Here is a 23,506-nt window from a genome sequence, read left to right on the forward strand (position 1 = left end):
GGTTGATGGTATATGCAACAAATGGATGAATAAAAAGAGCTGAATGTGTAAATGGCGGGGAACTATTGCTGCTCTGAAAAAGAAAAACATTAAAGGGACCAGAGGACATTGTATTGTAAGAGCTCTCCTCCATCTGCCTTTGCCCTCTGTCTCTGGATCCCTTATTTTTTACTCTCGCTGCGTAATTTTCTTGCCCTGCAGTTATTCAAATCACACAGCCTCTCTTGTCTCCATTTCTCTTAGGTGCCACCTGGTGCCTTCCGAGAAACATCTGCCATTAGTGAAGGCGTCTTTGGTGCTGTCTGTGCAGGGCTGGGCAAGGAAAGGTTCGCACAAATACGTATATACTGTATGTATATGTCTGTGTGGGGGTGTGTTGCTCTACTGCTACACAGCTGTGGCAAGTGTAGGATCATACATATGCTTCAGAGAAATAATTATCCTAGTGTGTTTCGCATGTGTTAAATGGCATTTGAACATTCAAATGGGGTTCTGCTTCGAAAATACTGATCATTTTTACAATTCTACTAATTAGGCTGTTTTATTTGCAGATATTTCTTCAAAAGAGTGCTCTAAAAACTCACCGGTGGACCATCAGCTCCTGGCATTCCTGGCAAACCTGGCTTTCCAGTTGGACCCTAGAGAGACGACAAAACGTAAATATGAGTACATAAAGGTGACACACTGCAAAGGGAAATGGATGGGTTAGTGAGATATGTTAGACCTGAAGTCAAGGTGAACTGCTTAAATCGCCATGGTAACTTATGCTGCACACCTAACCTGCTTTGGAGGAGGTTCTGGATTCATACCAGCTGTGAGATGCAACAGCCTTTAAACAATTCCCCTATATGGATTATACAGATTTTCCTCTTAGAGAATACATTAAATATGCAGACCTCCTGAACTGTACATGGGTATTGCAGCGGGACAAAGCCGTGCAGTTACAGCAGTGCAAACAACATGCAATGGAAGCATGCTCTCAGATCATGATGCAGACAATGCATTAATGCTTTATACTCAGTCCTGATTTTCTGCCAAAACAGTTTTATACTACTGCAACTAATAGAATACAGATTACAAAACGGATCCATCATTTGGTATTTACTACATGTAACTAAATGCATCGTCAGCTCTTGGGTTACTATTTATTTATATCGAATCATCTATTCATCTTCTACATGATCTGTCTCTTACCTGGTGTACTCATTACCAGGGAGAGAAAATGCTTATGCGTTTCCTGGTTATAAACTGACATTGCTTTCAGTAATGCGAGATGTAAGTGGGGTCAGAAATGGGGAGTTGAGGCCAGTTTTTCTGAGAGGAAACTCATTTCTCATCTCATGGAATGTAGACTTTCGGGTATGGTCAAAAAGGCTCCAGGTCGTTGTAGTTGGATGCTTTTTCATTCCTAGAAAGCCTTTTAGTCTTAAGAAAGAAGGACTCAGGGTTTCCTACAATGTATGGACAACTTACTGAGCCAGTTGAAACGATGAGAGAAGAGTTCTGCTTTCACTGTTCCTCTACTAGTAAGTGGTCGCACTTTCTCTTCTCTTTAAAACGGAGATGCTGGACAGAATTTAACTCTCTTCCTATAACATTACATATTCAGACAATAACATTGATTTCACTTTGATTTGACCAAAAATTCAAGAAGTGAATTCCACTTTTCCTTCATTACAGGACAGTGTCAGATGTAAATGCACTTCCTGAGTGACTCGTTTCAGTATATGAATTTTTAAGTTTAAGTGCCGTCATGTGTAAAGCGGCTGCAGTGAGAGTGGAAAAATAAATGTATTAACGACTTTCTACTGGCATTCCTCTCCTCCATCATGCTAAGTGTTTTTATATTCTTAACAGCTCTTTATTATAACAACCTCTTGACTTAAGTAGGCAAGCAATCGGTGCATTTTGAGCGGAAGAAGAGTCACATGATGCATCAAATTCTCCTTTTTATAGACAGTCTGATGAAGAAAACATATCCACCACTGTTGTAATGATGATTTTAACTGATTAGGGTTTGAGTTTTGGTAAACCAGCTAATGCAAAGCACTGTCAAATAACCTCACACTTAGTCTATATTTCATCTAATTATATTTCAACAAATACCAGAGTCTTCTTATATTTTTTTGGGAATGAAATGAGACCTACTACCTACATTTTTCATTTTCAAATTCCAACAATACCCTGAATATGCTCCACATAAGCTGGGAAATGTGATTTAGCTGAAATTGGATTAAAATCTGCCTGTACTGTCTACTAGGCGATATTTGGTCCTGTACTGGGGATGTGGATGCTTAATAATGCGATAAGCATTTGGAACTGTATAAGATAGCTACTTGGCTCATTGCTCATGCAAATGAATGAGACAATTTCCTGCAATTTTATAGATTCCGGTTCTGGATTTATTAACGTTTTATCAGACTGGCAGTTGTGAAGCGGCAGGAGTTACACATTCAATAAGATGACAGAGCTGCATTCAGCAACCATGTGATGTTGTACCTTTTCTCCTGGAGGTCCGATGGGTCCTTGAGGCCCTGCAAGTCCCTGTGGAAGAGGATACAGAATGTTCAGAACATTTTATTTCACGGATGAGAGAAATGTCGAATGTCAGACAATCCGTTCATCACTCACCTGGGCACCTGGGTTGCCTTGCTGTCCGGGAGGTCCTGGCTCTCCTTGAGGTCCCTGGGGGGAAAAAAAAGAATGCTAATTTTAGAAAACTCATCCGAAACAGAAAGACTGATTATTTGATTTAGCTGAGAAATGCAGCCAATGTAAATATACGAGTGATTTTGTAGCTCCACGTGGTGCACTAAAAGTGAAATGTTGCTCTGAGCAGATAGAAGTTAGAAGATGTCCAAAGTGCATCCGTGCATTATTACTTTCTCAGACCAAAACAAATTGTAATTTTTGGACAAATAGCACAATATCTTGCTCTGGCTCGAGGTAGGAGGCTCACACACACAGACATACGCTCCACACATTCTCACACCGGCTTTCCTAATGAAAGAAAGTGCTGAACTGCAGACACCAAACACCTTCCTTCTTTGATAACTGGCAATCCAAAATGTTGCCACAGTCCAAGAGCCTGGGAAAGTTGTTGATCTTCAATCTCTACCTTGTTGGAGCGTTCCCAACAGAACAGACAATCTGCTCAAGTTAGATATTCTCTCATTATAGCCAGGCACTACCAGAAATTGAGCTGGAATGGTACAACTGGCCATGGTGGACTGCTCAAATAGATCTAAACACAGCCGGTCTATTCTTCATTATGTCGTATCCTCTGATTGCACTGCTGTGTGTGTGTTTGTGTGTGAGTGAAAGAGTGAGAGAGGGCTCCTGAGGCAATCACAAGGATTCTGAGGGTGAAATAAAGCTTAAGAGATTCGGTTTCGGATTCTGCAATAGTTGTTGGTTTCAGTGAAAATTATTGTGCATATTAGAAATTTAATCAATTCCATCCACACTTACGATGTTTCCTTTGGGTCCAGGGTGGCCATCCATTCCAGTAACACCCTATAGAAGAGGAGAAGAGCAGATCATTAGCCACAAGTAAGAGGAAATACATGGTAATACACGGAAATGGATTGTATTTAAGGTGCACTTTAGTTCTTAACGCTTTGAACCACAAATCTGCTCGGATTGAATCACAGAACTTCAACTTTATGAAAATCCTTGAACTAGTCATCTGCAATACCAATCCAAGCTTAAAATTGCAATATTATTTGAATTCATTTACTTTAAAATATTTCCATTTTAAAAACTGCACATAATATATTCTCTGTGCAAACCGGATTCTGCACCAATCAAACAGTTCTGTGCTCTTCAGTGCAACTGAGAGGCCACAAGTGACTTCGGTGACGTTTTGTTTTTAACTGCTGTGCACACAAAACAGGTAGGAGACAACGACTGAACTGAATTAAAGAGATTGAGAGCAAAATAAAAATTGCGCAATCAATGACATAAATCCAACATGGCTCACAAACAGTTTAAAGAGGAGCAAACTATCAGACTGGTTAAAAATTATATTATAACTGATGTGTATAGTATGACTTGTGACATGAAAGTATTGTTCTCCAGCACATAAGACATTTTAAGTTATGTCTGTTTCTAGCTATTATTATGCTGTTTCCATAGAGCAACAGGACTTAATATTGCAGTGAAAAATGAGGCCACAGTGAGTAAAAATGCAACGGGGGTGAAGAAAATGCCCCGAAACAGCTTGGAGTTCAGAGGGTTAAATGACATTCTTTACTGTACAGGGAAAAAAAAAAAAAACTCAGTGTCTATAACCCGTGAAGCTGCATCTGCTCCGCACTTTAGTGTGTAATTTATTGTTTTGGGATTTAAAATATGCTGCTTAATTAATACTACCTCTCTGTGTTCAATTAAACCCACTGACACAATGCAAACATGAGGTGTAAACTCTACTCCACTGTAGACATTTGTCTGAAATGCTGAACTCAATAACACACTACTTTTTGTATATTCTGCCTGAGATTTATTGAGTCTTGTATTTCCCTGCGGGTGTTGTTTGCAGCGTCTTTTGTTCTTGTTGCATATAAGACGATGAAATATGGATTCGGCTCTCTAAACAGTAAATCTATGGTAACAGTGTGGATATGAAAAGATGAGAAGAGGGTACAGGGAACTCACAGGTGGTCCAGGAGGTCCCTGAGGTCCTTTTGGTCCCAACAAACCACGGGGCCCCTAGAAGGAGGAGGGGGAAAAAAGCAAAGAAATGAGATTAAGAACACTACCACACCTTTGAAAGGATCGATGAATTATTTAACGTGTTCAGCTAAATCAAGTTTCAAAATCATACTCCTGGAAATAACCTCACTTCCCAAATGTCCTTGAGGATATTCTACAGAGTCAGATTGTGAGGGAAAGCTCAAATCTCTTCTGTTTTTTTCTTTACTACACTTTCATTCCCCACAGCTATGCCTATCAAACAATGCTTTGAATTTTTATGCTATGCCTCACAGCTACAGTTATCTAAGAGACATATTGTCCTGCCAGTGTGAATTCAAACCAAGGTAGCACACCCTGGTGGACAAAATAAATCATAACAGGAGATGTCAAGGGCTTTCTAATGGTTCCTCCTTCCCTGTCTTTTCCCCCTCTTCCATGGGGAATATCCTGCCTGAGAGTGGGAGGCTATTATAACAAGCCTGATGTGAGCTGCCTGCTTTTCTCACCTCCAAAGATTCTCTTGTACAAACGAGGCACTAGCAAAGCCTGATCAACACACACTTTGCTGCAATATAGAGCTAAAAATCCCAATTTATATGGATATGAACAGTGAGTGCAGTCTGCAGATGATATACGATATCATCAGACCATATGATTGTTCGCTAACACAATAACACAATGCCAGCAGGTCCAAAGCTCTCAGTTCCATCGTACATTCTCTCAGTGAAAGACTGAATGGTAATATGTGATCACTCACTGGTTCACCAGGAAGTCCCCTGGGTCCGATCTCTCCATCATCTCCCTGGGAAAGAGACAGAACGGGTCAGACTGAGGGACACGCAGTGAATGATAATGGAGGAGAGAGTGAGGATGTGTGTGTGTGCGTGGTGGAGATTGAGAGATAATGGGAAGACACAAAGAAAAAGGAGGGGAAGAGGGGATCAGATTGCATCAGCTGTCGGTAATGAGGAAGGAGAGGGAGATTAGAAGGAGATAAAGATGTGCAGAGATACGAGAAATATTAAGGAGAAGATTCAGCGAGAAAGAGGAAATAGGGAGACCAAGTGGATGTCAAACACAAACGGTGACAAAAAGGCGAGTTTGTTAAGAGGGAGAAGTTCAACTCAGGAGTAGTATCTGTCTTCCTGCAGCTGCATAACAAATACAGCTTTGGGACGAGATACATTAGATCTATCCCTCTCAGGCTGATAGAACAAAATAAAGTGGCAGGTGTGATTTACCCTCTCTCCATCCTCTCCAGGAGCACCAGGAGGTCCAGAAGGACCGGATTCACCCTATGAAGGCAAACATTAATAAGTTTAACAGGTATTCATATCAGAATGAATACACATTTTCCATAGGCTCACAAGATGACTTACTCTGTGTCCTTTTTCACCAGGAAGCCCAGCCAGACCATCAAACCCTCGGTCTCCCTGAAGAGCAAAAGAAAAAAAAAAAAAAAAAACTTCAGTGCCTCTTGCACAGGCTTCAAAAACACTGATACTATGAAAAATGGTGCACCGAAGTATATTATTGATATAAAAGACAACATGCCTTGGGTCCAGTCTGTCCTGGCATACCTCTGGCACCATCAGCTCCAGAGCGACCCTGTAAAAACCACAGCAGTAGTTCATCAGATCAGGAGGATCACAAAGCAAGAAGAACAGAATGTGCCCGACTTTTCATTTACAAACGAACACTAAAAAAAATGTAGAAATGCGATCAAGTATAAATGTTAGCATGCTTCTGACTTTGCTGCTGACGACTTAGTGAGCAAGTTACCCTTCTGCCAGGCTTTCCAGGGGGTCCCGGGGATCCCAGAGCTCCACGTGGTCCCTGAAATGAAAACACTTGTGTTACACAAAGTCGTTTTTCTGCATTTGCCATCTCTGAAACTATCTTGACAGTATCAACAAAACAAGGAAAGTTGCACATTTCTCTGATTATTTGTCAAGGCTAATGTAACACCACACTAGTTAAACACTAGGTTAGGTAATCATTTTATGTTGCTTCGAATTAGTTGATCAGAAATAGATCTTAAAAACAAAGTTGCATTTCAGCATCCGTTACCTGAGGTCCCGATTCTCCAGACTCTCCCTTCAGTCCTGGCACACCAGGAGGACCCTTGGAAGGAAAACAGTGTCTCAGAATTGATGGGCGCTAAACAAATTCAAGTTTTCAACACAGCTACAGACTGCTCTATTTATTTTGTGTACTGTGCACTACAGTAACTGCTGATCCAATTTTATTCACATGAAATTCCTATCGATCTTGAGTCTGTGAGCTCATTCTGGATACATACCAGAGGACCAGGTCTGCCAGTTAAACCCATAGGACCTGTAGGACCGCGCATTGCCAGCTGAACACAAGGAGGTAGAAGTTAGAAATATGATTGAAATAGAGATACGGAAAAGCTGAATTTACTACCATGGACTTAGCTATTTATATCTGTGTATGCTGTAAGTGTATTTGTGTCTGTTATGCATTCTACATGTGAATGTTGATATGAATTATACCGTACGTGCTTGCAAGCAACTCATGTAAACAATATAAGTACAAAAATGGTGCATTAATAAGATAAGATAATCCTTTAATACTCAGGGGAAATTTCCCATGTTACAGTAGCAATATACAGTAAATATGATAATTATAATATATATATATATATATATATATATATATACACACACACACAATAATACAAAGAGACGAATGAATTTTTTTTTAAAAATGCTAAAAAAAATAGAAAAATATTTGAAGGTTACATTTCAGCTGGAAAAATTGTCACAAAAAAAGGCAAATAAAAAACACCTAAGCATTAAAAAAAATAAGAAAAAAATAAGACATTCCGATATAAGAGGCTTCAAGTTTGGAGACTGCAGAAAAAAACAGCATAAAACAGACTGCTGCAGTGTGGTAGTATGCTTAGGGGTGAACTGTTACCCTGGCTTGCTGCATGATGGCTTGCATCTGGGCCTCCTGTGCTGATACAGCAGGTCCCTTCTGTCCAGAGTCACCTCCAGCGCTCATCCTGAACTATGGAGGGGATGACAGATTGGTGAGATTTCACTCCCGTAACAATGACACCACTTTACCCAAAGCACTTGCAAAACATAAAACTGAAAACCCAAAGAGATATTTGTGATGATGCAAATGCCAGCTTGAGGCAGAATAAATATTTCAGTTCATACATTCACATCTCTTCCCAACAATATCATCAACATTTCTTTAGTACAGTGTATTCATTTTGAAACTATGCAACAGATGCTAAAGTGAGCATCAGCCTCGAGCTGTCTAACCAGCACCACAGTCTGTTTGCAGGCCATGAGGTTCGAATTCTACTGCCATCTGGTGGTGATAAGCCAGCATTACAGCAACAGTGAATATCCAGGCTTATGGTGCAACTCGGGTTTGTTTGGGCCAGACATCCTGGGTTGGATTACATGGCACAGTTCTCAGGAGGCTGACGGTCAATTTGGGCTACAGATGCTCAGCAGCACAACAACTGAAATACTGAGCAGGATTTCAAAATCACACAGATATTGTTACCAAGAAGCAGAATATAAACAGTTGATTCAGAACATCAGGACTGAGTCAGATCTACTGCAGCTCAGCCACCATAAGCAATATTTCTCCACGGCACATTTTCATAACTACAGTGCAAATCCAACAGTTTCTTCTTCAGTCTAATTTTCTGCTGACTTTGATTAAGCATTGGCCCTTCCCTACTCTGTCGTCGCATTTTTTCCCCACCAATCCGTGAGCTCGTTGGCCTGAATCTCTCTCTCTTTTGCTTGATGTCATCTCTTTACCATTGCTGCCCATCAGCTTAAGCCTAACCCCTATTAAACTCTGAACAAAATGTTCTAGTGCATCAAATTGTTGATCTGAAGGCCAAGGAACAGAAAACAGTCCATGGGAATGACATTATTTTGTTCACATAGCACCAACTCACAGCAGAGCAGATAATAACGAGAAGATGAATCACTCATGTTCAGATTTGCCGACTATCCTTATCATATCATTACTTCACTGTTTCAACACAACAAAGCCAAAAAGTCCTCCAGCGAAACAAGGGGCGAAACAACAATGCATGTTTCTCATTAGACTTGGAGCTCAAGGATCCGATTTCAAGCAATCTTTCCTGCCAGTGGATACACCAGAAAAACTCTCCAGACAGAGCTCGCCACATGGCTCGGCCTGAAAAGCTTTGCGGACCCCTGAAACCACAACTTCACATCTGTACAACTAATCAGGTCCAACGGCAGCAGTGTCAGACATCTTCCAAGTACAAGGAAAAGAAAAAGAAGGTAGACATCGTAGGAAGTCGTTAGAATGGCAGCAGCAGTTGAATCAAGGGACGCAGCTGAAGCTACAGAGAGAACTTGCTTGCGTTGCTTTGCTTCCCGCCTAAAGCCAGACGACGTCCTCGAAAGACACCCGATAGCTTCAATTTTGGCTAAAGAACGTGGAATAAATTAACAACATGCAACTGGAGAAAGTCTTACAAAATGTAAACTTGAGTTAATGAGAGTTAAAAACCGCTGAGAGTGAGCACAACAGGTGAGAGATTAAGGGGCCACCACACTTAACATACCACAAGGGGCTGCTAAAGCACAGATTTAAATCACAAAATACTTGTGAGGTCCATCAAAAAAAGGAGGGGTGTCATAGGAAATCCCCTTCACTCCAGTACACAGAGTAAAACACATGTCAGGGTTATTGATAAAACAGAAAGATGCATCATACTTGGCGCTAAAAAAAAAAGACGAAACAACAATACAAAGCCATGGAAAGCGCTAAACATGGAAAAAAGATAGCCTCGCCAATATTTGCTTTTAACTCTTCTTTTTAACAACTGTTATTTACTTACAGGCAGCATCAGGACAGTTCCAGGGGGTCCTGGAAGACCATCAGCACCAGGAAGACCAGGACGACCCGGAGGACCCTGATATGGAAGCACAAACACACAGTCACACATTTGTTTTGCACATTTGTCCAGCAATGAAAATCTATGGAAAAAGTTCCACTCACCCTCTCTCCAACATCTCCGGGGCTGCCTGATGGGCCAGAAGCACCTGGGGGTCCGGGCAGACCCTAAAACAAACAGAAGATCTTACGTGACTCCGCACATATGCACAAAGCAATGCAAAGTTCTCGCCTTCGTCGAACAAAGTGGTCACACACAGGAGAAAGGAATGCATGCACTAATACGGGGCAGCTTGTTGAGTTGTAAATCCTTTGTGAGCCGCGTTTTATTTGTCTATACTGTAGCTCAGCACTTGAATGGCTGGCCTTGGGAGGACTCCGTCTGCAGGGTGTCAACACAACCTGTCTGAAAAAAAATCTTCCTATATAAATAATACAACATCTGATCATGTCTACAATTCTTCAGGGGAACTGTTTAGGCCACTCATTCTGCATTAGGAGGCAGTGATTTTATACAGTAAAGCATTAAAACGTGAACTGTAATGTAGTGCAGACAAATATTGATTGTGAGACTTCAACTTTTGTCAGTTTTTCTTTATAAACCGATTGCCAAGGAAAATGCTAGTGATTAAGAGGCACAAAAGAGAACATTTAGAGGGGGAAAAAGTGACAGAATTGGAGACATAGTGACTTACTGTTGGCCCCTCAGGCCCAGGAGGACCCTCCACTAACATTCCCTGAAACACACAAACACAAATCATAAGACACCACAGGAGTCAATACAATTTTCTCATGGCCTCAGTCATGAGCACGTCACATGGTACGCTCCAAGCTAGTCTATTAATACACAGCTTTGGTTAAAAGAGTTAAATATGCATGAAAACATGCCCCAACACAGTCCACTATCAAGTTTCCATCTTTGCTACCTTAATGTACATTCCTGCTTGTCATTTCAGGTGAGCTTGCAATTAATCCAAGGAGAACAGGAGGCTGCAAACAAATGCAAGGACACCCTGAGGTGTTCCTCTACCTGGACAAGCTAGGGGAAGCACCTAATCAGATCGAAATGAATCGAAGGAATAATTAATATGTTCCTGCAGCTGAATGTGCTTTTTGATCGTACGTGCAGCATGGAACCAGTTTGTACATGTGTCCAATGATAGCATCTTTTGGAATTGTTCACACCTGACACCCAGATGGTTCAGAATCATCTGAGAAGTTATCTTTGGAAACTGGTAGGAGAAGGGTAGACACATGGAAGATGATTGGTTGAACCATCCATCTATCAGGGGCCAATTCACATGAAATGCTACATCCATGCTTTTCTTTAAAAAAAAAGCCTTTTTCATTAAAAAAAAGTGTAGATAAGCATTTTAGAAATCATTTTCAGTGTGTCTGTGTAAAGTGGATGGAGAGGCTTAGTTGTGCTGTCTTAGAGAAGGGCAAACTCTTTCAGATAAGACCCATTTGGGAAGCAAATTTGGGCGTCTTTGTCATTGTTTCTGAGAGACTGTCCCTGTTTGTACATCAACACCATTTCTGAAAATGTTCAACCTGGAAACAGGTTTCTGAAAGGTCAGTTTTCAGTGACCTGAATCTCCATTTGAGTGTGGACAAAGCTGGGATTATAAAAACACCTGTAGCTGTCAGTATTTCCTCATTGTACACTGATTGGTCTGTGGATCAGTCACACAGCATGAAGTCTAGCAGGATGGATTCTCTTGCCATTTTATAAGAATCTAGTTGAATCGCAAGGTCAGAATTATTATCTACGCGTATTTATAACACTGTACAGGCAAAAACAATGAGCTGTATTAGTTTGGTGCAATATCTAGCTCGCATTACATTGTTGCAGCTCTGCAGCTACAAAGATTTTGCCTTGTTTGTTTGCGATAATAATTTGGCTTTTTCATGAGGGCAGAAACCCACTCATTCCTCAAACTTTAACCCCTACACTGTCGCTTCTAAACATTTTCATCATTATTTTATTTTTGACTCTGTGGGTTACATCAATGTTCCACCTATAGTGTGCATACTGTGAGTACTGTTCATATTTGTCTCAGTTTTTTGCATGTTTACAAGAGAGAAAAGACGCCGGGTGGTGATGTGTGCTCAGACTGGATGACAATGCGTCCTGGAACATGCTTACACAGGCGTGTCCAGAAGGCGTCATCAAGGAAATGGATTCAAAAACACACACTGCGTTCTGTTCTCACGTGTAAACACAAAGACACTCAGTCACAGAGGCATGTATACTTAGTGGAGCCGAGTGACATTTGTTTGAAAGGAAACAGCTGCGGCTGTATTAGCGATATAAATTCCTCCTGTGTCTGATGTACATCTGCAAACATACAGGAGTCGTCATCCTCATTTATAAGAGTATCTGAATCTGGGTTGTTTGCTTCCACCTGTTTGTAATTAGACATCGTATTTTGGCAGAGAAGCAGGAGAACTCTTTCTTACTCCCTTTTGTTCTTCCTTGAGTTCCCTTCCTCCCTCCATCTCCCCCTGTGTTTACACACTACCCACACTGTGTTTAGAGATTATTGACAATCCCTGCATGGCCGTTCTCCAAATGTTTATGCTGCAGTCCTGATGAACAGCCAGGAACGAGGCCTTGTCCAAGGATACCATGAGAAGGGTCTGCCGGACCCTAATGACTGTGACCAGCTCACTAATTCTCATTCAGAAATAAAGGACGGATTGTGTTCAGACGTCGACCACACATATGTCACCACATGCACCCTTGTGCACGCATGCAGCCTACATCTGCTGCTCAAAATTGTTGTTCAAATAGTGATACTCACAGGCTCAATAACAGCAGGCTCTCCCTTCTGTCCTTTCTCACCACGAGCTCCGTCGACCTAAAAGGCAAACACACAGACACAAGCCAAATCAACCCCCATCCTCTCTGTCACTCTCAATGTGAGATCCGGCTCATCATCAAGATCAGGTCTTTGGCAGCATGTCCTTCACCTGTCCGTAATACTCGTTGGTCTCAGCAGGTAGCACTTTGCCATCTTGGTCGCCGTAATCCAGGTCGTCATAGCCATCTAGGTCGGTATAGTCGATGGTGTCCTCCTTAAACCCATCCAGATCTGTGTAGTCGCCGTCGCCATCTACGCCCAGGCCGGTGTCAGTGGTGACAGACCCACCAGTTCCGGTGCCAGCGCTGGCAGATCCGCCTCCAGAGGTGGAAGATCCTCCCACTGATACAGAACCACCTCCCACAGATACAGAACCACCTCCGACGGACACGGAACCGCCTCCGACAGAGCCGCCCCCGATGGTGATGGTAGAACTACTGCTGCTGCCGCCACCGCCTCCACCACTGATGTGAACCGTGCTGCTGCTGCTGCTACCACCAGCTCCACCAGTGCTGTAGTGGCTGTCTACTCCGTAATCATACCCATCACCATAGTCGTCATAGGAACGTTCGATCTACGAAAGCACAGATATAGTTAGTAAGATACACTATAACTGGATAAACGGGGACATTACTGTGAAATATTCTACATGCAGAACATTCACAACACAAGTGACAAAGGGAGAGATGTAATATAGAAAATGTGTTCTGTATTTGTGGCCTTCCACATAGCACAGCAGGACTGCAAGTAATGATTATTCTCATTCTTTATAGTTCTACCAAATGTTTTCTCTATTAAAATAAAATGTTGACAAAATATTGTCTTGTTTTGCCAGCCAACAATGAGTTGAGTATCACATAACACATTTCAGAAAATGGAACATGAAAAATAACTTCCATGATTTATTCATTGTCAAAATAGTTGCTGATTAATTTTCTGCACACCTTTTTGTTTACCAGAGATGCAGCACTGGCTATTTCGATAAAAGTATTAATTCATGAAGGCACTTCTAATATGTGCCTTTGCTTCCCCTGTGAGGACTGGCGGATTTTAACACAAGACAAAATAATTAACTGCTTCGGTTTCCCAGACAAATGAGCAGAGTGGATAAAAAAGCAAATAATAGAATTGCTGCTGAGCAAACAACAATTAACTGAGGCGATTACTGTCAACCTACTGTTGTTGTATTGATTGTGACGGAAGCTCCTCCACCGCTGGTGATGACCTTCCTTTCGACCGTCCCGGTACCCAAGTCGATCTTCCCCGCTGCTCCCAGGTCCAGGTCACCTCCGGTGCCAATGCTGGTGATGGTGATGCGTCGAGACGTGTCACTGTCGGGTGCGGCTGTGGCCTCATCGTAATAGGTCTCGTAGTTAGTCTCGTAGCCATCGTAGCCGTCGTAAGGGCTGGTCTCCTCTCCGTAGGCATCTCCTCCTGCAGTGCCTGAAGAGCTTGCCGAGGAGCTGCTGGATGAGCTGCTGGATGAGCTGGATGACGTGCCACCAGAGGACGAGCTGGTGGAGATAGAAGTGGAGGTCAAGACTTTGCCGCCGGTGCCACCAGAACCGCCTCTCAAAATCTCCTCCACTGTGGTCACCACGCTGTCTCCGTCTGTCACCTGTAATGCAAAGAGGACATTATTACCTTTTGAAATGATGAGATTAAGCTTGATTCTGTTTATTGATATAATACCTTGACTTCTTCTGTGGTTGTCTCAGTATCAGGAGTGGATTCATAAGGCTTGCTATCCATGTCGTCATAGTAAGGGTATTCATAATAGTAGTTATCCTCTTCTGTGTGCTAAAGGAGGAAAACATCGCAATGAAATTAAGCAAGAGTGTGAAGGACAGAGAGAAAGAATAACAATTAATTAACAATATGCTTTTCAAATATGATCCACTGCTTGTTGCTTCTGGCTGGCTGATGTATGTGCAACAGGCTGGCCATCGATCAGAAGCACACAGGAATGCCTTCTATCCAAGGAAACCTCATGCTGTATCTCCCTGCTGCAACTTGCAATGACTGAGTGACAAATTGCATTTCCACTGTTTTCTTAATGAGCCTGTCACCCATCTTTAGAGGGAGAAAAAAAAAATCATGACAAGTTTTTGTGTACCTAGCGGGCTCCGGGGCGAAGCGAAAGGTCAAGAGGAAGAGCTTCCTGCTCATCTTGCAGCACTTCTGTGGCACGCCTTGAATTAGCATGCACACAGCATATCGGCATTCAGTGCAGCAAACTATACAGTGCAGGAATGCAGGCTTAGGCAGGCACCACATCATTCCTGAACATTATTAACTAACTGCATAGCCTGATAACACTGTTCTTCCCAGTCAGCACTTTCCTCTGGCAGATTGCAGTTCTCTTGCATAAGCCAAAGAGACTCTTTTCAGCACAGGATCCAACCAAGATCTGATTTGAGTATTAGAGACAATTATTGAACTTCCGTTGATTAAGGTCAGCCAGAGGAACACAAGGTGGTTCTCTTGCTGGGTTCTACAATGTCTAGCATTATTTAGTATGCTGCTTCTGGTAATCGGGAGCCTTGTGTTTGTAAAGCTGCACTTCAAGCTCTGAATTTACAAGTGAAACCTCTGAACTCTAAGCAGTCTCTGGGTGTTTTTCCACATTTGTGTTCACTATAGGCTTAACTGTCCCTGCAAAACAGTCCTACAGCTCTATAGAAACATCTCAGGTAGATGTAGAGAGAACATAAAAACAGTTCTTTGAGCAGCATAAAATAGAAAAATATATACCTTTCTTTAATTTTTTTTTTTTTTTTTTTTTTTACAGAAATTACAGAAAGATAGAATCTGCATGTACAATGTGTTTACGGATGTTGCAGATACTGAAAAAAATAGAGACGGTACATACTACAGATATTTTGCTACTTACATTTTCAATTTGTTTCCATACTTGACTTCCATTTGCTCCGCACAGCCTTTTGCTCAGCTAAGTTAAGCCAAACAAGTCCCTGAATTTTTGTCAAGTGACTGTTTTTTGCAGCTGAGTCACCCATTGCTTTGGTAGCAGAGAATTTGTAGGATTTTCTTTACACGATCTAGGTAGACCAGACAGTGTATTTTTGGCAAATTTTCTAATGGACCATGTTTTGGCATAAGATTTGGCGACGTTTCCTTAACAGAACCACATGTGACACATGGTATGTTCAAGGACTGTCAGACAGTCAGAAATCCCACAATTCTGTTTTTACAGTTTCATTTTTTAAACAACATGTCTTTGGGGCTTAGAAGTTTTAAATAATCCAAATTTAAAGGTGAAGAAGAGAACAGAAACGCTACTCACGTATTCGTCTGTGTTGGGGTCCTGGTTCTGGGGCTGGTCGGGCGCTGGCACTTCACAATCGGGGCTGTAGTGCTCACAGTAGTCATAGGCAGCACGATGGTCTGCTACAATCATTAGCTGCTGGATGTCTCCCTGGAATCCCAAAGAAACAAGAAGTCATGAGATTCATTGGACATCGCTGAAAGTCGTGCGTGTAAGTAAACAAGCAAACAATTGGCAGCGAGAGAGGCGGCAATCTGACTCTCTGTGACCTGTGGGGAAAACTGAAATCATCTACATCTGCACATGTGATACGACTGCAGAACAGGCAGTTCTGAAAGTAGGTCAAGCTGGGGGAATCTCAGAGTGACTAAATGATGAAGAACTTTGTCAAGGGTCCAAGAGTGCCGTTTTGCATCAGATTGGAGTGTGAGACAAAGAGCTTACAGCAAACACTGTGCAGCTAGAAGACAACACAGAACAACTGACTATATGTAGCTGCAGAGATTTCAACCAGAGATTCACAAGCAAAATGTGTCTCTTAAAAAAAAAAAACAACACAGACTATACAAGGTCAGCACAGAGACAAATAGATCAGCTTTGCATGTGGAGTACAGCAGCAGACCTGCACATAGCTGACCATTTGACTTAAGGTGTCTGCATATACTGAGTCGAGGTGTGGGGGTGGAAAAGGAGCACAAGACAGAGATGCAACAAAGAGAAAACTCACAAAAGAAACAGGCTAGAAGAGACTGATGGAAAAAGAGCACGAGAGAACAAGAGAGAAAAAGCAAAGGCTCCCAAGGATCCCCAGGCCACATAGGGAGCAGGGTGTGTTTGCCACATGTTTCTGAAAAGAATGCATATGGCACCAAAACTCTGTGTTGTGTCTATCCAAACATGTCACCATCACACTTCCAAACCCAGTGATGTCATTCCACATCAATCAAATACAGTGTCAACTTAGCTGAAACAAATATGTTTTCAGGGGGCAGGAGAATCGTGAAGCGACGCAACTATGGGAACGGACCGCCACGGGGGATCGAGTGTTTTTAATTATGTCCAATTGCCAAAAATCTGAAGTCCCTCAGCATGTCTTTCCAGCTGAAAATTCTCCTCGGATTGCTGTCTTGTCTGACAAACAGAAATGGATTGTATTTGTGGTCTAACCAGTGACAGTTCACTGCTGCACTCGAACATACCATGCAGAACTCCATGTCTCGGATCCTTTAATAACCCTTGCAAAACACTTTGTAAGATGATGTTTCCTGCTCCTTCCCTGGCTTATGTTATCAGCAGGGTTTATGGTGGATGCAGGAAAACAAATCCCTTCTTCCATAACAGAAGAACTGGAGTAGCCATTACACAGTACTTCCAGCTATGAACTCTGAGCTCCCAGGAAATTTTCAAATGGCTACCTCTGAGCCGTTTGTCTAAAGTTGCAATCTGCAAGGAGGCGAGACTTGGTATCAGTTTGACGCTCTGTCTCCCTTATTCTAGCAAAACCATGTGTCACAGCTGCACTGAAAGGGGATGGTGGGAATTCAGTGTTTGAAATGAGGTCACACTCAATAAGAAATAAGCCCCCTGTACAACAAAACAGCCCCGCCGTCTGGAGCATTGCTTTCCTATTCACATGCCATTCTTGTTCTTCTCTTTTCTCCATTTTCTTTTTCTGCATCTCCCAGAGCAGCCACAGGAATGTCAGGGTAGATTATGGCCACAAGAGGTGCAATCCTAAGTGCGCGAAGATGAGATAATTAATCACACAACTAATTTAAGGAGAACATCCTTGCAGCACAGAGCGCGTCACCGCAGAACGTGTTTAACGATGTGTGACATGTACACTGTGAAAGAAGGAGGCGTGTGCATACCTAGACTGAAAAATGGGCTCTGATAATGGGCTTTGCTGAGGCCAGAAAAAGATGATGCATTCATCTGATGGTATTAACTCTACAACCAAAGATATGTGAGGGTGAGAGAAAAAAAAAAAAAAAAAAAAGGAGGAGATGGAGAATGTGGCTCCGATCATTCCAGCCACATGAAGTTTGATTCAGTGTTCAAAGTTCTGGGCTATTAAAAAAAAAAGTAAGTGAGCAGAAAGTGAGCGCAGCACAAAACCAACTTCAGATGGAATAGCAAAGAAAAGTTTTTCTACTTCGAGGGGCACTCTAGCAAGTTAAAGCTGCACTCAGAGGAGAAAATAGAATGGAAAAATCAATGCAGTAGACTCTTCCAGTTCTTAGTATGGGTCAAACACAATAAGTATTTTTCCCATGATGCAACCTTACAGTGCGTCTTCATTTTGAACCCGTCTGCCTCCACACCACAAGTAATGCAGATTTTCTGATATTTTCTGTTACAAAATGCAGATTTGGGATAACCTTGACGACATGACTCTGACATTGTAAATACTTTTCTTCTCTGTGGTGAGTAATTAGACTTTACCGTGTAAAACCCATGGAGTTCTCATTCTATGTTTTTGCCTTAAGTTCATACAAACAATAGCAAATGATTATATATTTGATCTGACATGTAGGCTTCTTTTGTTTTCCGATTGTAAGCATGTGTTATCAGCATAAAATTTGTTTGTCATTGAACTGATTTTTTATTATCCATACAAATAGTTTGAAATCAGGTTTAGTGTTCCTCAATGCACACAACACATGAATATTTACGAGACATGCATGCAGACAAATGTTCAAACTGTTGGAGCAGGTTAGATTGTTCCTATGTATTTTATACAAGTAATGTAAAGTGTGTATGCAGTACTGAAATAAATATAAAAAATGTAAAGTATAAATTACCTTCCACACATACAGTTAGTGTTTTTATACAGCATATGCCTGCAGGCTGGTCTGTGTGCTGAAAACGCCTCCTGTCTGAATGTATATTTCATTTTGACATATATTTGACAGTGAATGAAATTTACATGAAGGCTGCACACCTTCACTGTAAAACTATTGTCAAAGTCTTGATCCACCGTGACAACCACTGAGGCTGCCTCTAATTTCCTTTCTTTGAGTCAGAGCTGTGCTTTTCACCACTCGACAGCTTCTGATGCCAAATGTTATATAAGCTGCCGTTTTACAGATGTAGGGAAGCAGTAAATATTCCGATACTGTACCCCAGCTGTATGCTAATGCTACATTTTCTCATTTTGTATGCTGGCAGTGAATCGCGAACTTGGTCCAGCAACCCATTAAAAGCATAAGATATTTACGCCATTACTGTAAATGGCAGCAACATCGCTATATTTTGATGACAGGAAATTGCATTGCAACTACTGTATGTGCAGAGTCAGGGATTCAGCATGTAATAAGGCTGATTGGTTAACCCCTACTTTTAAAAAGAACAGGAAATTATAGCTTATTCTTCACCGAGTCACACTGGTTTGAGCTCGATATGCCATATATGAGATGATTAAAATACAGAGTTACGTGTGAATGCAGAGACACAAGCACAGCCAATCCCAGACAGAGCACATCAAGTGGTAAAAAAAAGAAAAGAAAAGAAAAAACAACTTGGAATTATAGCATCACACCCAAATCTCTGGGGAAAACCATAAAACACATGCAATCAGCTTTCCTGTTAGAGAATGGACAGTGACATTTTTCACTGTGGATCATCATGTGGCACATCAGAGTGGTGCTTTAGGCGGAATTTTCAGACAATAACAGGGCTGCCGTTGTCAGCATCTCCCTGGACTGAGTTGAAATACGACTCTGCTCCTGGCCAGCGCTCTCCTCATGTTGAGCTCTGGTGGAAAAGCCATCGCCTGTGGCTGTGAGCAACCTCACTTGACATACTTCATGTTAAAGAAACAGTTGAAGGCAGTCGCACGCAAGCGCAGAAACGCACACATGAATCCACAGGTGACTAATGCAGCTAGATTAAGGAAGCAGAACAAATGCACGCTGATTGACGGCATGTAAAATGTTCATCTTGATCTATTGTTTCTGTATTTTACCCCATTGAACGGCTCATTATCTTTTCAGGCTTTCATTCCATAACCTCACCCTGTTCTGCCCCCTCATATTTATGCCTGCCGGATGTTCTGCTTGTGTCCAGATGGGGGCAGGAGAGTGCTCCAGTGAGCACAGAGCCAAACATCTGTCTCCATCTGAATCTGACCCACAATCATGCAGGGTGGACCGAGTTCATTGTGTTCCCCCTTCTGAATTAAAAAATATGATGCGCAGGACCAAAAGCTAAACACAAAATCTCCGCAACACAACAGAAATGGGGTAAACTGCTGCACGAAGGGCTAAAACCTGAACAATGCAAACAGATCGACTCTTTTTCCTTTTCTCTCACATTTCAGGCACGAGACGAAAGAAGACAAACAAAAGGCTTATTTTGATTAGCACAAGGTCTTGAGGTGATGTCAGGCGGCACCCCCTGCTGACCAGTTTAGGGAGGAGGGCTCAGCGTGCCATTAAATTTGCTCTCTCATGCTTAGAGCAGCATACCATGAAATAAACAGCACAAACCGATGCTCGTTATTTCTCCACATCCCCCAGGGACACCTGATAATGGCTCTGTTTACCTTGTAAGCTACAAACAAAATAGCAGCTTAAAGAAGAAAAGAAGCTCAGTCTAGTTTTCATCATTTTCTAGTCATATGTCAGCAAGGAGGAAAAAATGGGTAGGAGGGCCCCGTAAAGCAGGATAAGACTCTGGGAGGTCCTTGCCGCATTTTAAGGCAAGCTACGTTCACAACATATTTACACAGTTCCCTCTGAGCTGTGAGCCAGGCCTTGGTCCTACTGCCAGCCCACACCATCACAGTCCCAGTGCCTGGGCGTTCTCCAGCCAAACCACAAAAACCAAACAACACACTGCAGAGGTTAGCTCGCTGGGCAGGGGCCATAAATCAACGCAAAAAGTCACACAAACTAGACACACATGTTGACTACGTAGCTGGACATGTATAGAAACATACACGTGTGTTCAAGTGCGACAAATTCGCACATCTAAACCTTTACTAGACATCAACATTTTCACCCACATGCACTTTCCCTTCCAGACAGTGCAATCTCAGTGCTCAGAGCTGCTGCCAAGAGCAACAAGCCTGTCTGCCACCCCACTTATCCACTACACAGCACCGTAACCAGTCCCTCACCTCATTGCCCCTGTCCTGTTTTCGGATTCCCTCTAGGTCTTCTCCACCATTTCACCCCTCAGTTAACACTCCCTTCTGTATAAGATTTTTAATCCTGCGTCTCGGAGGAGTGTGGCCAAGCCATATTCCCATTTCCTGTTCTTTCTGGGATAGCGGAAACCGGAGCAGCAGTCTTCACCTAACAGACGTACATTCTCAGTGTTTGGTTTGGCCATTTGCTGAAATCTACATTTTTTTTAAATAAAAAAAAGTGCTGAGGGCACACTTCAGGGGTTGCTGACACAGTAAAGGAATAATATGGAGAATAGTGAGGGAGAAAGACAAACATCTGACACAGGTTGGGGAAATTCTCTTAATTATCCGTAGTGGAAATTCTATCTTCTCTGGGACTACTGAAGTCTGGCCTGAAATCTATAAAAGCAGTGTGCTCTGTCAGTGAAGCATGTCATATAGTTGAGACAAGATAATGCATACAAATGTGAATGCAACAGCACACAAGTATGTTTGGATTCGATACTGTATACTTGAGCTGCAACAAATAACCACTTAAATGTCTAATTTAATCTGTCTGAATAGTCTTTAAAGAAAAAAAAAAGCCTAAATTCTCTTACATCAGCTTCTTAACTTCAAATACTTTCTGGTTTCTTCACTTCTCTGATGGAATATCCTTAGGTTGTGGACAAAACAAGACCTTTTAGGATATCATCTTAAATTTCAGGAACACCAATCAACAGTTTTACCATTTTCTGACACCTTTTAAACCAAACAACTGTTCGATTAATCGAGAAAATGATTAACAGATGAATCGACAATAAAAATAATTGATAGTTGCAGCCCTAATATGTCCATGCTGGGGTTTAAAGATATGTCACTGACTGCAAAACTATATCATTTAACATTTTTCAACAGTACGCACTAAAAAGTTCTACACTTAAAGCTGGAATAATCCATTATTAGATGACTAATAGTTCAAAGCAGCATGTATGTAGATAGATGTGAATTGCAATGAGTCTTACACACGTGGACAAAATTGTTGGTACCCCTCAGTTAAAGAAGGAAAAACTCACAATTCTCACTGAAATCACTTGAAACTCACAAAAGTAACAATAAATAAAAATTTATTGAAAATTAAATAATCAAAAACAGCCATTACTTTTGAATTGTTGATTAACATAATTATTTTTAAAAAACAAACTAATGAAACAGGCCTGGACAAAAATGATGGTACCTCTATAAAAGATTGAAAACTATTTGACCAGAGTGACATGATTAACTCAGGTGTGTCATTTAATTGACATCACAGGTGTTTCCAAACTCATAATCAGTCAGTCTGCCTATTTAAAGGGAGACAAGTAGTCACCCTGCTGTTTGGTGAAAAGGTGTGTACCACACTGAACATGGACAACAGAAAGCGAAGGAGAGAATTGTCCCAGGACATCCGAAAAAAAATTATAGACAAACATCTTAAAGGTAAAGGCTATAAGACCATCTCTAAACAGCTTGAAGTTCCTGTGACAACAGTGGCTCATATTATTCAGAAGTTCAAGACCCACGGGACAGTAGCCAACCTCCCTGGACGTGGCCGCAAGAGGAAAATTGATGACAAATTGAAGAGACGGATTGTTCGAATTGTATCCAAAGAGCCCAGAGCAACCTCCAAAGAAATTAAAGGTGAACTCCAAGGCCAAGGTACATCAGTGTCAGATCGCACCATTCGTCGTTGTTTGAGCCAAAGTGGACTTCATGGGAGACGACCAAGGAGGACACCACTGCTGAAAAAAACTCATAAAAAAGCCAGACTGGAATTTGCAAAAATGCATGTTGACAAGCCACAAAGCTTCTGGGAGAATGTCCTTTGGACAGATGAGACCAAACTGGAGCTTTTTGGTAAGGCACATCAACTCTATGTTCATAGACTCAAAAACCAAGCATACGAAGAAAAGAACACTGTCCCTACGGTGAGACATGGAGGAGGCTCAGTAATGTTTTGGGGCTGCTTTGCTGCATCTGGCACAGGGTGTCTTGAAAGTGTGCAAGGTACGATGAATCTGAAGACTATCAAGGCATTCTGGAGAGAAATGTGCTGCCTAGTGTCAGAAAGCTTGGTCTCAGTCGCAGGTCATGGGTCTTCCAACAGGACAACGATCCAAAACACACAGCCAAAAACACCCAAGAATGGCTGAGAGAAAAGCGTTGGACTATTCTAAAGTGGCCTTCTATGAGCCCAGATCTGAATCCCATTGAACATATGTGGAAGGAGCTGAAACATGCCATTTGGAGAAGACACCCATCAAACCTGAGACAACTGGAGCTGTTTGCTCATGAGGAGTGGGCCAAAATACCTGTTGACAGCTGCAGAACGCTCATTGACAAATACATAAATCGTTTAATTGCAGTGATTGCCTCAAAAGGTTGTGCAACAAAATATTAAGTTATGGGTACCATCATTTTTGTCCAGCCCTATTTCATTAGTTTGTTTTTTTTAAAATAATTATGTTAATCAACAATTCAAAAGTGATGGCTGATTTTGATTATTTAATTTTCAATAAATTTTTATTTATTGTTACTTTTGTGAGTTTCAAGTGATTTCAGTGAGAATTGTGGGTT

At 41.7% G+C, this 23,506-nt stretch overlaps 1 protein-coding gene across 3 annotated transcripts in view; it reads right to left on the minus strand.

Annotated features, from left to right (window-relative positions):
• Window positions 1–23,506, minus strand: part of col5a1 (procollagen, type V, alpha 1) — an 87,665-nt gene that overhangs the window by 29,680 nt on the left and 34,479 nt on the right. For all 3 annotated transcript variants that reach the window (XM_022193114.2, XM_022193113.2, XM_051938111.1), the window contains exons 5-25: window positions 15,796–15,927; window positions 14,184–14,291; window positions 13,669–14,109; window positions 12,601–13,065; window positions 12,432–12,488; window positions 10,320–10,361; window positions 9,730–9,792; window positions 9,569–9,643; window positions 7,639–7,731; window positions 6,998–7,054; window positions 6,766–6,819; window positions 6,478–6,531; window positions 6,250–6,303; window positions 6,075–6,128; window positions 5,937–5,990; window positions 5,453–5,497; window positions 4,657–4,710; window positions 3,472–3,516; window positions 2,632–2,685; window positions 2,500–2,544; window positions 585–638 (exon numbers count right to left, since the gene is read on the minus strand). In XM_022193114.2, the coding sequence (XP_022048806.1) occupies window positions 585–638; window positions 2,500–2,544; window positions 2,632–2,685; window positions 3,472–3,516; window positions 4,657–4,710; window positions 5,453–5,497; window positions 5,937–5,990; window positions 6,075–6,128; window positions 6,250–6,303; window positions 6,478–6,531; window positions 6,766–6,819; window positions 6,998–7,054; window positions 7,639–7,731; window positions 9,569–9,643; window positions 9,730–9,792; window positions 10,320–10,361; window positions 12,432–12,488; window positions 12,601–13,065; window positions 13,669–14,109; window positions 14,184–14,291; window positions 15,796–15,927 (2,100 nt within the window). The remainder of the gene's footprint in view (window positions 1–584; window positions 639–2,499; window positions 2,545–2,631; window positions 2,686–3,471; window positions 3,517–4,656; window positions 4,711–5,452; window positions 5,498–5,936; window positions 5,991–6,074; window positions 6,129–6,249; window positions 6,304–6,477; window positions 6,532–6,765; window positions 6,820–6,997; window positions 7,055–7,638; window positions 7,732–9,568; window positions 9,644–9,729; window positions 9,793–10,319; window positions 10,362–12,431; window positions 12,489–12,600; window positions 13,066–13,668; window positions 14,110–14,183; window positions 14,292–15,795; window positions 15,928–23,506) is intronic.

Source organism: Acanthochromis polyacanthus, chromosome 18 (genome assembly GCF_021347895.1).
Source record: "Acanthochromis polyacanthus isolate Apoly-LR-REF ecotype Palm Island chromosome 18, KAUST_Apoly_ChrSc, whole genome shotgun sequence".
Classification (NCBI taxonomy): Eukaryota; Metazoa; Chordata; class Actinopteri; family Pomacentridae; genus Acanthochromis; species Acanthochromis polyacanthus.